The sequence below is a fragment of the Puccinia triticina genome, chromosome 1A (assembly GCF_026914185.1).
Source record: "Puccinia triticina chromosome 1A, complete sequence".
Taxonomy (NCBI): Eukaryota; Fungi; Basidiomycota; class Pucciniomycetes; order Pucciniales; family Pucciniaceae; genus Puccinia; species Puccinia triticina.
This window is the reverse complement of record NC_070558.1, coordinates 5,203,552-5,217,702: the sequence shown is the minus strand read 5'-3', so window position 1 is coordinate 5,217,702 and position 14,151 is coordinate 5,203,552. Positions and strand designations below refer to the sequence as shown.

General features: G+C 52.6%; 3 protein-coding genes across 3 annotated transcripts; all 3 read right to left on the bottom strand.

The window, feature by feature from the left end:
• Positions 1 to 297: 297 nt before the first annotated feature.
• On the bottom strand, positions 298 to 1,518 carry PtA15_1A581 (uncharacterized protein; the record flags this gene model as incomplete). Its single annotated transcript, XM_053165623.1, has 5 exons — positions 298 to 302; positions 478 to 789; positions 869 to 916; positions 976 to 1,207; positions 1,273 to 1,518. The coding sequence occupies 5 exons, from the start codon at positions 1,516 to 1,518 to the stop codon at positions 298 to 300; spliced, it is 843 nt and encodes a 280-aa protein (XP_053016796.1).
• A 598-nt stretch (positions 1,519 to 2,116) lies between these two features.
• On the bottom strand, positions 2,117 to 2,470 carry PtA15_1A580 (uncharacterized protein; the record flags this gene model as incomplete). The annotated part of the gene is made up of 1 exon (XM_053165622.1): positions 2,117 to 2,470. One exon carries the CDS (start codon positions 2,468 to 2,470, stop codon positions 2,117 to 2,119), a length of 354 nt encoding a protein of 117 aa, XP_053016795.1.
• Positions 2,471 to 3,745: 1,275 nt separating this feature from the next.
• On the bottom strand, positions 3,746 to 8,281 carry PtA15_1A579 (uncharacterized protein; the record flags this gene model as incomplete). The annotated part of the gene is made up of 10 exons (XM_053165620.1): positions 3,746 to 3,883; positions 3,965 to 4,144; positions 4,227 to 4,384; positions 4,476 to 4,662; positions 4,746 to 5,367; positions 5,458 to 5,715; positions 5,836 to 6,835; positions 6,905 to 7,097; positions 7,177 to 7,965; positions 8,087 to 8,281. The coding sequence occupies 10 exons, from the start codon at positions 8,279 to 8,281 to the stop codon at positions 3,746 to 3,748; spliced, it is 3,720 nt and encodes a 1,239-aa protein (XP_053016794.1).
• Positions 8,282 to 14,151: the final 5,870 nt, after the last annotated feature.

Below are 14,151 nucleotides of genomic sequence, written 5' to 3'. Positions count from 1 at the left end.
TGTATATAGGCCAATCGGTTGTTCTTGCCTCTTCTAGAAGACCGACATTGCTGGATGGTATTCCAAGATAGAACGTGCTTGATTGAGCCCCTCCAAGGCATTGGCATCAAGCGTGATGTTGCGTTCATGTAGGGAATAATCAAACGGATTGGACTGTGGCGCCAATATAGAATTTCAGTAACTTATTGAGGATCTGGTATCTTTTTGGTGCTGTCAAGGGCAACAAAAGTAAAAAAGGAAACTGTTGCAAACTGATCATCTAACATTTGTATATTAGCGGTTTAATGACTTCCAACTCTATGCTAGGATACATCAACAAGATGTTTTTAGAGAAATTGTTTGGATGGGAGAAAAAGCTGCCATTAACGGAATGAATGAACAAAATTAACGGAATGAATGAACAAAACAATGTTGTAAAAACTTGCTATAATGAAATTGGAATGAAATATCACTGTGCACTTGTACAAGTTGGCTCACTTTCACCAGTTTCCAAACTGTTGTTGACCCGGCCGCCTGTGTTCGATTGCTCCTGAAGAGAATTTGATGTGCAAGAGCTGCTGTGATTGACCCGCGAGCGCTTAGGAAGGGGGACCCTGGGAATTCGCACAAGGTCAATGAGCTGGTTGTCCAGATCTAAATGCAGCATCTGCACTTGCGGTCCAGTAAGGAATCGACTCGGCTGCATTATCCAACTAGGGTCAATCCTTGCATTGGGCGCAATAACAAGCTTGTAACCTATATCGGCAAGGCACGCTTCAGTATTGGTCCAGGGCCATGTCTCACGAATGCCTGAAGTTACGTCATCTTGGAAAGGAAAAGACCAAATTTCAGATGTATTCTTGAAGGACAACTGAGGATTTGGGCTTACTGATCAACTGGTGCATGCGATCAGTCACCGACATTCCATTTCTGACACCTGTGTAAAAGATGCATGTTTAGCAACACTCAGATAAATGTTAAGTCAAGGAAGCTTACGTCGTTTTTTCTTTGGTCTTGCCAGTGCCGCTAACTCATTTTCAGTGTGCCCAGTGATGTAGGACTGGAACCGGGCGGGGTAATGCTTCTTTTGATCGGAGTCAAGACTGAATTGAAGGAAAGGGGTGGCTCCTGGTGTACTTTGCATGAATTGGAAGGCATGCGGACCAAGGTGATTGGAGACCCCGAAGATGATGAATTCAGCGCTGTGTCTTGCAGCAATGCGGGTAGCCTCATTTCAAAGTTTCAAAGGGTCAGATTCAAACGGTGTGAGATGCAGATTGTCAAACAGCTTACTAGCTTGAGCCATTCATCCATGTGGTCCTGCACCTCATTGGAATCCTGCTTGAAAGAGACGGTGCTCCTCAGATGAGGAGTCTCCGAAATTGATGCCATGTTCCGAGCAGCACTGGACTGTGCATTGGTATCCTCAGAGTCGGAGTGATCATCAAGGGCTCGTTCTTCCGCGGTGAGCAAACTTTCCAAGTGTGCACGCCTTGCTCGATTACCGGTTGGTGGGCGATCTGTTGATTCTGGCTGCATGCCATTTGAACTTGTGCACCTATCATCAACACCTTGTTCTGACACGGAAGGCTTGGCAGAAGCAGTAGCATAGGCACGTTGTTCCTCTATTGTCTTCCCGCGCCAAATCCCCGATACCTTTGCCCTGGCCTCCTCATTGTCGATTCCTTTACTAGCTGCTTGAGTTGAGAGTTCAATTAATGACGTGTTGGTTTTTGGGATAAGAAAGCAACCACTTGCCTCGGAATACCCCTCGCACCTCTTCAGTTTTGAAGAACTCATTCCAGCAATTGGGACCTTTGAGTGCAATTCGCTTACCCCTAAACCGTCATGAAAAAATATAAAAGTTCAGAACATTTTGCAAGTATCGACAAGGATGATCAGGAAACAAAGTAGTTACTTACAGGAAGCCATCAACCATGGGCATAGAGACCCCGCGTTCGATAGCCTTGATGATCAACATCTGACGTTGTTCAATATGGTAATCGAGAAAGAACTGTTTGTCTTCCTCAGACATAGATCCTTTGGAGTTTTCCTGGGCTTCTTTTGCAAGCTCAAGTATAGACTTTTTCATCATCGCGTCGAAGGACTGGGGTAACGGATCAGAATTGTCATCAGGCTATAAGGCCCTCTTTCTTTTCTTCTGAGGGGGATTATTGAAGTCGTTCAGAGGTGCAGGTTGAGATGCGGGTATTGGCTGGTTGTCATTTGCTGGAGATCGGGTAGTAGTGGTGGCAGTGTTTTCAGCCGCGTCCTCTAGATTAGATACGGCTGGAGCAGATCTCCCCATCCGTAGTAAATCTGCATGCTCGTCAGCTGAGGGCAGGGGATCACGATGATCTGACAGGGAGCGATCAAGAGAGCCAGGGGGGAAGCGGTTCTTGGGAGCGGAGGCAGACTGTTTAGCAGCGGCAGACTTTTTAGCAGCAGCATATTTCCGAGAAGTGGGAGTCGTCTTAGGCACAGCAGGCATAGTGGATTTAATTACTGGACAGTATCGCAAGCGAGGTAGTCTAGATGAGAGAATTGATAAAACAGAACCTATTAATCCTAATGCAGCAAAGGTTGAAACAAGTAAGCTCCAAAGAGGGTCATCAACCATCTGCAAGACTGGCATCAATGAGAAGGGAGGGTGAGGCCAAAAGAAAATCATAAATTGTGAACTTACCTGTTGTTGAGACCAGATTCAGATCCACAAGGGAGGCAAGCGCGAAGGTCTTTGTTGTGTGTTTTTGCGGAGTTGAGCCACCCGGTCAGCAGGGTGCCAGGGGTTTGAACCGGGTGGACCGGATGTGCCGCAGCGCTTTGACCATCTGGAGGGCGAACATGTTGAAATTACATGTAAATGGGGGGAGAGTGTAGCACCCTCGCGCGAGATTCGCTGAGGCACGCCGGTGGCTACTACATGGGCTCCCGCGGGACCTGACGGTCCCTACATAGTAGGGTGTATACAGTAGGTTGTGGTGCAGTTTGCCATTTGGAAAAGCGTATCCAGAGAAATGTTACGTACCCCGGTTCATTCACCAGACCTCACCAGACCCAGCTTGTTCTAATCAACGCAAGGAAGCTTTTATTAACGTACGTAACACATTGCTGGGAAAAATGAAGCATTTCAAAATGCGGCACTCATTTAGATACATTACAAAGATGATGATTTGTATGAGGCTGTTGCTTACAACGTGAGGGCAGAACAAGTACATATTTATTTCTTTCTTTCTTTTTGTATGTATGTATTATCATTAATCTGCCAATTGACTACATTAGACTACATTCCTCCTACAGATAGCCTAGGCCAAGGGAGTTTTGAGCCTATGTACGGGGTCTGGTCAACATGAGTGAGATGTAATGGACCCTACCTGTATTGTTCACTGAGCCTCCCGCACCGCGAATATCCTCCATCCAACTCTGCCCCTCATGTCATCCTGTGGTTGCGCTGTGGCCAACACAGATTTTCCACAGGTGGCAACCCGCCAGCGTGATGCGGGGCCGGGGAAGGCTCATGGGCACATCGGGGACACACAGCCAACAACTTGCGGCCCAACACGCGGCGGCAGGGTGCAGCAGGAGCAAGTGTGCCTCCAGGCCAGCTGGGGAATGCCGACGTTGGACGAGTTTTTGGCTACATTTCCGTGGTGAGGGGATGCGTCCTGGGGACAAATCCCCTAGAGCGCCCCTGGGATGCACAAATGCGCCGGGGGAGTATTAAGGGAGGAAATGATACAGGGAGGGGAGAGGAAAGGATGCGTTCTTAAGCGTCCAAGGCGATGCTGGTCCACCGGGTATCGCGCCTCGTGGACAAGTTGATCTCGCGCAGCTCAGGCCGGGCGGTCTTTGTCCGAGCGCAGACGTCCCAGCGGGCGCTGCGCGACGGCTGGAGGTTCTCGACCTTTTACACACGCACCGGACAAAACAGACAAGAGAAAAAGGTCAGTGGCGGCGCGGGGGGACGGTGGGGTGGAGGACGGACCCAGTAGCGACATCCTTCCTTCAAGAACTGCTCGGGAAGCAGCGATAAGTCTTGTACCGATATCTGGCCCACCAGTCTCCCCGCCATCGTCATCGTCGTCCGAGAAGCGGCGTTGGAGGCGTGGAAGTCGATGACGGAGAGTTGCTGGACGTGGCGCGTCCTCCTCGGCGGCACCCGCATCTGTCCCATCCCCCCCGAAAAAAAGAACACTTCATCAAGATCGTATGTCGGGGAAGTGGGGGCGAGGAAAAGAGGCGCTCACGTCGAGCATCTTTCGTCCCTCGTCGGCCGCGGTGCTCCGGAACGCGTCGTAGCGTCTTTGCGCCGACTCGCGCAGCTGGACGAGTTGGGCGCCCGAGAGATGCGTCAGTGCGTCGCTGGACACCTCGTCCTCGAGCAACTCTTCACACAAATCATCCGCTACACCGGGCGCATAAATGTTCCATTTTAGCATTCACGGGGGCCGAGTGTTGGGCGCGGAGTGCTCTTTGTGAGAGGGGAAAGGACAGACCATCAAACGCAGCGTCCTCGAGAGACGACCGTTCTTCTTCTGCGCTCTTGTCGCCGCCCGACGAGCGTCGTTTGCCATCGCTCTTAGCGGCATGGACAGTAGCGACGAGGTCGGCGACGAGCTGGATCTTCTCGAGCTCCTTTTCCTGCTCCTGTGCGACGTTGTCGGCCTCTTTCTCCCGCTCTTTCTACACAAACAAGGATCCCGCAAGATAAGAATAATTTGATTAAGGCGAGTGGGATGGGTGAGGGGAGGAGAGGGGACACGCACCTCCCAGGCCAGCTGGAGCATGTTCTCCTCGGCGATCCCCCACCGCCCCATGCGACCCTCCTGGTCGACGAACATAGGCGGGAAGAGCTTGACGATGACGATGTCGAGGAGCGGGATCCTTCCGCCGTCGTGGGAGAGGGAGCGGAGGGCGGCGATCCAGGGGCGGGGGCGGAGCCCGAGAGGCTCATGCCAGCGGGCCCGGGCGGTCGCGTTTCCCTCGAGATACAAGCACGCCTCGTCTTCTCCTTCATCCTCTGTCTCCTTCACCGGCGCCCGCTTCTTCTTCTCCCCCGGGGTCTTGTTCAGAGCCGTCGTCGCCACCGGAGGTGGAGCCTCGGTCGTGGCCCCGCTGATCGCCAGCTTGAACCCCACCCGCAGACCCCCCCTTCTCAACACGCGCAACAAGACCGGGTCCAGATGGGCCTTGATGCGGTACCAGCCGTCGCTGAGCTCGAGGATCTCTGGAACCGTCGGGCCGCCCTGGATGGCCGATGATGAGGATGGGCTGGACCGACGGACGATTCCTACGATGACAAGACACATCGGCATGCTGGGGGGACAGTCATTCTCCAGGATTCGCTTCAGAACTGGACGGTCACCACGCACAAACTCGCGCTCATACCTAGACCATCAAACAAAACGGATGAGCCAGAGCTGTGGCGCTTCTAGACTACAGGATTCTCGAAACGAGGGAGGGTGGAAGCGTGCTCACCGGTATTTCAGCTGTTGGACGGCATTCGAGGGCTTCCAAACCCGGGATAGACAGTCGGGCTGCCAGCGGACGAACGCGGCGAGTTTCCAGACGATCAATGCCCAATGATTAGCCACCCATTTAGGCGAGCAACGGGAGATCGAGCAGCCGGCGTGGAGCAGCTCGCCGAGCGCCTGGAGAGCCCCGAAGGGCTCGGTGAACGCATTGAAGGTCCAGATTGCCGCCGACTTCGCCGTCATGTAGACCACCGACTCTGGCCTGTCTAACGTCAAAGCCCACCCCCATCATTATTTGTTAAGAGCATATCTCCCGAAGAGAAAGAGTGAGAGAGGAGGACCAATTGGGGGATGGTGGATTGCCCATGCTTGTCCTACTCACACTGCAAGTGACAGCAGATGGCGCGCCGAATATCCCTTAGGTGATGCGAGCCACTGTGCCATTGGGATTTTCTGGCGCGACCTTGTTGACAGGTCGAAGACACTCTGGGGCTTTCCTCCCGATGAGCCCTGTCTGCCGAAGGGAGTGACCGGGTCGATGTACATGACCGAGCGCCGAGAGGGGTCTGCCGAGGGCGTTTCTTGCGCCGGATAAAAAGCGGTGCGCGCAGGCGTGCACAGCGAGACGGGCTGGCCCGGCATGGGCTCGAGCTTCTTCTTGAACGGGGTGACGAATGAGCGGGGTTCCTGGGCTTTTCCCTCGCGAGAGGCGCGTCTGGAAGTGGCCTGCGGGGTGAGCCCGATATGGATCCGATTTGAGATCCGTCTGACGGGGGCGGTGGTGGTAGTATGGGGGAGCGAGGGCGGCTCATTGGGGGAGTCTTGGAGGGCGGACCGGACGGTCATCCCGCTGGAGAGTGTGCGGACGGGCGTGGACATCAGCGTGGCGGCGGTAGTCGGCTGGGAGGGAATCTTGGGAACCACCGCGCTGAGAGACTCGTGTAGCTTGGCTGAGAGGGAGGGATGACCAGACGGGCGAGTTCCCACGCCTGTCAAGAGGTCCGTCGTGGCAGAGAGCCGATGATGGCTGTGTGGAGCGGGCCGCAGATTCGATACATCTTTCAGCGGAGATCCAGCGCGGTTCGTGGGGGGTGGGCGCGAGTCTGACGATTGAGAGGGGTTGTCCAGATGCGCGCGGGCGCGCTCGATTGCGCTGATAGGGATATGGATAGGGGTGCCAGATGCCGTGCTGAATAGGCCGCCCACTGATGGCTTCGACGAGTCTAGCTTGGTGGGCGGCGGCGGCATTGAAGAGCTGCTCGGAGTGGGCGCTCGGACGATCGGGCGGCTGTCTTCGGTTGGAGATTTGTTGGCGCCATTGGCCCTGCTACTAGGAGAAACGCTAGAAGAACACGACAGCTGTGAAGCTTTCTGGATCTTAGCTAGATTCCGAACCACAAAATATCAAAAGTCAGCAAAGGGACGTATCTGACAAGAAAAGAAAAACATACCTCGATGTGAAGGACTAGGCGAGTCGGGCTCAGTGTAATGCGGCTTAGGGAAGGGAGAAAGCGCGGGATGAGCGCAGATGTCGAGCGCCTTCCTCATCGCGTCCTTGGAGGGTGGGGCAACCGGGGTTCCGCGTGCGGTTTGGAACCCGAAGACGGGGCAATCTTGGGTCTGCGCCGCCGACGAGGAGGATGTCTAGCCAAGATAGAGCCAATATCAGAGAGCGTGATCTCGAGGGGGGAAGATGATACCAAGGAAGGAGGGATTGAAGTACCTCTTCGGCGGGCTCATCCATGGGAAACGGCTGCCCAGCGCCGGTCTGGAAGAGCGAGGACAACGCGCGGCGCGGTTTCGCGGCCGGCAGATAGGGAAGAGCGTCGTCGTCCATCGGCCGGGTCTGGCGCTCTTCGGGCGTGCTTTTTTGTGCCGAAGTGGCGGTCGGGGGCGGATACAGAATGGCGGGTTGGAAGGTGGGCGAGCCGGATGACGGCGGGTGGATGGCCATCGGGAACGGCTCGCCGGTGCCGGTTGTGAAGAGGGAGGACACGGTTCTTTTGGTCTTGGGCGCCGGGTTCGGATTGGAGGGGGGACGGAGAGGGCTGGAGATCGATCTTCTTGGGATAATAAAATGGGCCGAGCTTTGGCGGTGGTCTGGGGATAGTTGACTCTTCCTCGACTGGCTGGGTGCGTGGTCGGGTTCATTTGGCGGGTCCGGCGGCTTGGGTTGATGGGGTGTGGATGCGGTAAGCTGTTGCTGCTCCTGCACGGCTGTTGCTGACGTGAGCTGGCTGGCGGTAGGCAGGAGTCCATTGTGGGGAAGCTCGGATTGGTCGAAGTCCTCCTGCTCGCAATCGCTCCAGATATCGTACTGGCTGATCTCAGGGTCGTTCTCGGACACCTCGGCGGTCAGCGGATAGTTTTCCTCCTCGGAGCGTGGCTCGCTCAACGGGGTCAGACTGTCTTGTCGGTCTGATGGGGTTTGAGGTGCGAGCGGCGGAGGGATCGTCGTGGAAGGAGACGCCGGCTGAGGGTCTTTGGCTTCCGATCCTCGGTGTGCTCGGTCCTCCCGTCCGCTTCTTCCATCCGACGAGAAGCCCGGGGTGTGGGGTGCGCCGGAGACTGCGTGTGAGGCGGTTAGCAGGCGTGATATGTATACACTGAGATGATCGGGATCATGTGCAGACCTTCTGGCTCTTGTCCCAGTTTCTGTTGCGGATGGTCAGCAGCTCGTGGGCCGGGTTGTTCTGCTTCTGGGGTGCTGAACCTGGTCCGCTTCGCTGGTCTTCCGTCGCTGGTGTTGCTGTTGCTGTTGCTGTTGCTGGTGGGTGCTGCTGCTGCTGCCATCGCCCGTTGCTCGGCTGGTGGTGGTTGGTGGTCATGAGCAGACCCGGTCAAGGGCGAGTGGCCGTGCCGGACCCCACCCCGCATACATCCACATCCCCCAGCCGGAACCTTCAACTTGGAACTTGTGCAGGTGCATTATCGTCTTCTACACTCTGAGAGCATCTCCGTGGGCCCTAAATAGTAAACCAAACTAGATCTACACGGTGAAGGTTCTCTTCATTTCAAACACCTCTCAAAAGATATTGCACATCTTACCATGTATCCCATCAAGCTTGTGTCCTCATCCCTCGCAAGTAATTGTGATGTAAAAAACTGCCTTGGGAGGTCTTGTGAGGCCAAAAACCGCAAGAACCTGTCCAATTGTAATGTGTGGCCCATCAAATTGCTCAGAAACAACCCTGGCAAGAACGGCTGCTGAGCAGCCAATTTTTGTTGAGAATACTTGAAAAAATGCGTACGAGATAGCTGAGATCAAGGGCTGCAACAGATTCACTAGCTAGAATTTGGAGTCAAAGAGTGGAGCTAATTATAAAATAAATGTAAACACAAAATTGTTGGTTTCCTTTGAAAATTCCCTGGCCAGGAATCTGACTTTGGTGCAAAGCCTCTCCTTTGGAGACTCTTCACGCCTCCCCAGAGAGGCTTAGTTAAGCTCAATGAGAGCAGAATTTTGTATGCTGTGGAAAACACACATTCAATCAGGTTCTGTGTGGCTTCCACGGCTACCCCTTTGGCCCTGATTCAAAACTCCAGTTGGATGGAGGAGGGTAATGGCTGCGCAACCTGCAGCACTTCAGCAAGTTCTTTGACCCAAAGCTTCAACTGTCATGTTCTGTGTGATTGAACTGGTCCAATATCCCCGCATGAACAGAAAAATATTTCTCTGAGAGTCAAGGAAAATATTTTCAAAGACTTTGGTAGGTGAGTCCATTCACGCCTGGACGCCTCGGGGAGGTCACCAGAGATAGTTCAGAGATGGCTTTGGGGTGGTACCCCTACACCACGGCTCCACTTGTAAAGTGAGTCGCGCGGCGGGCGGACCCTCCCGTCAGATTTGGGTCGGGCCGTCCTGGTAGGACGTCGAGCAGCCCTCCGGGTCGGCCCGACCCTGCCCAACCACCCGTCGGCTGTTCACGGCAGGGAGGGCAGGCCGACCTCGTCCGACCGTGCCGACCCGCAAGGCAGCATGGTCGGCTTGTCTGATAGGTCCGGCCAACCCATCTGCCCGGTGGGTCAGCATGGTCGGCTCGCCCTTGAGGTTGTCAACAGGTCGGCTGCCCCCGGAAATGAGCCAACCTTCCCAACGAGTCACCGGACTAGTCGACCTGTCCGTTGGCCCAAGGTCAGAAACTCACTTGAAAAAGTGAGTTTCCTGAGACCACCAGTACAATCTGCCAAGCGTGCTTGCAGATCATACATAGAAGAGAAAAGAAAAAAAAAAAAAATTGTGGGACTTCACACCGTTTGCTCTTCATGATAAGAAGAGAATGCGGTATATGATTGTAACTTAGATGGAAGCTGATATGAACATCGTTGTCATCGCAGTGGTCGTAAGCGATTGCACCGGTCAGCGGTCAACCTCCGGAGGTGTGGCGCGGTTGCCAGATCGACCCACCCTTGGGAATATTTTTGCTTCTTGGATCTCCTCATGACCCGAGGCCCTGCGGCCGACGTTGTGGTGATTTATATAGGCAAGCGCGGTAGAATGTCCACGCGGGGATAGCGCGGGCGGGGAATGCACAAAGCCGCTCAGGCAGAGTGCATTCCGGTGACATAAGCACTGGGGATGAGGTCAGGAAAGCACGCTAGGAAAGCTTACAGAAAGTCATGCGCGGATTGGAATGCACGGATTGCGGATTGCGGATTGCGGATTTCGGATCGGAGCAGAAAAGACAGGGCTGGACTGCAGCGGGACTACACATGTGGACTGGTAGCAGCGGCGTGTCAGCGGGTGAGCCATGACAGCCAGAGCGGGTTCCACCAGCGGGTGGAACCGGGGTGAAGGCGGTGGCAAGAGAACAACTGACGGGGGCTAGACAGAGGACGGTGGGAGGACAAGCGTCAGAGAGGAGCGGAGTCTGGGAGAGTGACGAGCGGGATAGCGGGCGGAGCTGGAGGACTAGTGCGGGAAAGTGTCAGGTGTGCGGGATCGGGTGGGAACGGTGACATGCGTGGAGGGAAGGACGGGGGTGGCTCAGGGTTTTTCTCCTCTCTTTTCCTCATCCTATTATCTTTATCCTACGGATTATTACGGATTTCAATCATCATTGTACTTACAACTACGGACGTACAAGAGTTATTGGGAGATTATCTGTGTTCTTATTCTTATTAGAGAGTTACTGCGGATTCTGGCGCTTACAAAGTGCGGAGCTTTATTCACTTGCGGATTATTACGCTATAGATCAGGTTCGGTAGAGGAGCGCTGAAGGCTAGCGGAAAGTAGCAGTGCGGAGCCGAGTTACCAACAATCACACAGCCTGGACATCAATATTCTTGAAGAAGGCGGTCAGCGGACATTCTACACCAGCTAACCACTCTTATTTCTCACAACGTCTGGGCAATCCCAGCTTGAAGCCCAACATCCGGGTAGGATTTGTGGCCTAGCCGCTGTCAGGGGCAGCCCGACCTTCCCGACATACACTCCTCCCAACGTCCACCATGCAAAGTATTACTGCAGGGGCGGAGAGGGGGTGGCCAACGTCGGACCGGACATCTGCCCGCCGTCCAACTGCACCCGTGGTGTAGGCCCCTCCGCGCCGCAGCGCCTCAGCGGTGGCTGCGGCGTGTTTTCCTTAAGCTCTCTTTGTCTAGTAGCGCTGGCACTAATAACTGCTCACATGGAGAGAGCCCCGGAAGTCAGGGAGTGACTTCCCAAGACTCTTGTGTGCGGGTCGGGGGGAGGATGGTCCCCGATCCTGTGTGCTGCGCTCTCGTGGTGCTTCTCCTTGTGCAAAGTCACCCAGGAGGGGGGACAGGACAGGGAGAAGTCCCAGAGGGAGGAGAAGGCAACGGACCGGATCCTCCCGGAGCAGAAAGCCCCCGGAGGGAGTGTGGGCGAAGGCGCTAGTTACTCTGGTTTGGAAAAGCACAGAGCCGGTGAGAGATTGGTGGCATGAGATTTTGTCAAAGGAAGTGGGGTTTAATTGGTCCAGCATCTCTGTAGTTCCCGTAGAATTTCGCCGGTGTCGGCACTCTCTTCTTCTGTGTATTCTCTGATGTAAAGTTTGTAACAGTCAGAGGTCCAGCACCCGAGCCAGCAAAGACCGTCTTCGTGGACGCCGGCCTTGCAAAGGAAAGAGGTCCCCCCAACTCTGAAGGAATGGCCAGAGATCCCAGAGCACCCATTTTTGTTCCAAAATTGAGATAGTGCACGACACGCAGCAGGTTTGGTGAGGTGTACTCTAGTGTCGGTTTCCCAGTATCCAAAGAGGGAGGTGTTGTGTCCCGCAGCATTCTTGATTCTCCTTTTGAGGGCTAAGAGCGGGCAGATCATCATTTTCCTCGCTGCCAGGTGGATTTCTTGAGTCTTTCCGGGACTGGCCGTCTTGGCTCCCCGGATCGCCAGTGTAGCACTTCTCTTGTGGTCGACTGTTTGGAAGCTGACGTCCCTGACAAGCACTGATGCCGACTCTCGGAGGGGTCCCGTTTTGTCGTTGTATGTGAGCTCTCATAGCCTAGCCAGTCCCCAAAATGCAACAATCACCAGGTCTAGGAGGGCCTTTTGGAACTCAGATCCGTCGATCCACGCAGGGGTGAGCATTACAAGGTGCCTGATCAAAACGGTCTTCTTCTTGGGTTTAGCGGACTGCTCCGCGCCAATGTATGCCGAGGACTTCAGGAGGACGTTGACTTTGTTCTTGGTCTCATACGGGTAAGGTGGGGCCTGGGTTTTGAATCATTTTCCTCCCCTTGTATTGTAGGAGCATCAACAGCCAGTATTCAAGGTCAACCTGGGCATCTTTTGGGAGGGTGCGGTCTGTCTGTCTGTGGATCCACTTGTTTATCCACCTATATAGGCTGTTGAGGTTACAGTGTAATTGTGGGAGGATATACAATACATGATTTAGTCTTCCTGCTAGCTGTTTGACTTGTGCAAAGGTGAACTTGGTGCCGGGAATCAGGAATGCCTTCACTTGTTGTATTTGCTGATACTTTTTGTTGTCTTGGAGGCAGACAGTTTTCTTCGTGGTGTTCCAGATGTTGAGTTACATTCAATTCACGCCTAAATCCGCCACTCATCATGAATACGCGGCCAACATTCCAATTCTCACTCGCATCTTGAATATACCAAACATTAACCTAACCCTATCAGGATCCCAACGCCAAAAAGCAAATTCATCCCGCCCCGAGCTTGCTAGTCTTTTCTTCACGCGTTTACACTATCAACCCGTGAAGAAGAGACTAGTAAGCACAAAATTTCCTCAAAGACATCACTCAAACCTCAACAACTCGTCAACAACAACTAACAATAATTTTATCCAACTTCCTTTTATCTTCTTTTTCCCTTTTTATCATCCATCCAGGATCATTGTGCTCTTACATGCGTCCTTCACCCAAATCCATAACCAAATCTAAAATCAACACAACTGCCCTTTCCACCGCAGGTATGCACTAATATAAAATAACTCCTCTATTCCTACATATCATCTTATTACTGTCTCATTGTTCATTGCTTATTTGTCCTTATCTTTTTCTCTCCTTCTTTTGTTTCCATGTTAGGTGTGTTTGCTTGAGAAGTCGTTGTTGCCGTCAGAGATTATTTACACGGTACAATTTTTGTCCCATAAAGGTTAGTTTGAAATAAAATTCACGCGTTTACACTATCAACCCGTGAAGAAGAGACTAAATCATTGTGCTCTTACACGCGTCCTTCAACTGAATCCATAACCAAATCTAAAATCAACACAACTGCGCTTTCCACTGCAGGTGTGTTTGCTTGAGAAGTCGTTTTTGTTGTCAGAGATTATTTACACGGTACAATTTTTGTCCCATAAAGCTATACTGCTCAAATCCCAGGTCGATTTCTGTCTAGAATTTACATGGTAGCGAGAGATCAATGGCCAAACAGACCCAAAACCCAATTCCACCACCTGCTCAAGGAGATCGAGCTCAATTGGAACAAGCCCGAGAACAACTCAGAATCCAAAACGCCCAAAAACTAGCTTCCAAGAATGCCATCAATCGAGGAGGTCTTGTTCTCGGTGCAGACCAAGCACATGCGTTTGCGATGTCCTCTATGCTCAACAAAGTTAAAGGAATAGAAGATCTCACGGACAAAAACTACACCATTCGGTGTTGTCAAGTGGGAGGATCTCTCAACTCAATCTTTCTGGCTAATTACCTTCTAGATATCAACTTTACCGACCTCTCAGTTGTTCCAGCAATTAATGAAATCAATAGAGGATGTATCATTGAATTCATGTACTCTAGAATGGACAAGACAAATGCTGCAAGATTCAGAACAGCTATAAATGACGTTGAAATACCAATGGTTAGAGAAATGATCCCTCCAACCAACGAAGAACTTGAAGAGAACCCAGACGCACAAACTACCCCTGGAAGAATGATTCCCCTCGTCAAATGAGGCCCAGCACACCTATGGAACTTAGTTAAAGACTTTCACCAAGCAGACAACAAAGCAACACTATACCTGGTTCAAAACAAAATCGAGAACTTCAAACAAGACTTCAAAACCTCAATCTGTTCTCATATTGATGATTTTCTCAAGCTCAAAAATAAATTTTTCAATTGAGGCGGCACACTCGACGAAGCCAGTATGGGTAGAAGATTACTTCACTCAATGCACACATCTCATTCTGTCGAAGTCAGACACATTCTCCAGAACGTCAAACCAATCAATACTCAATCAGTTATCTGTTCCCTAAAGCAATACAAAGATGAAAAT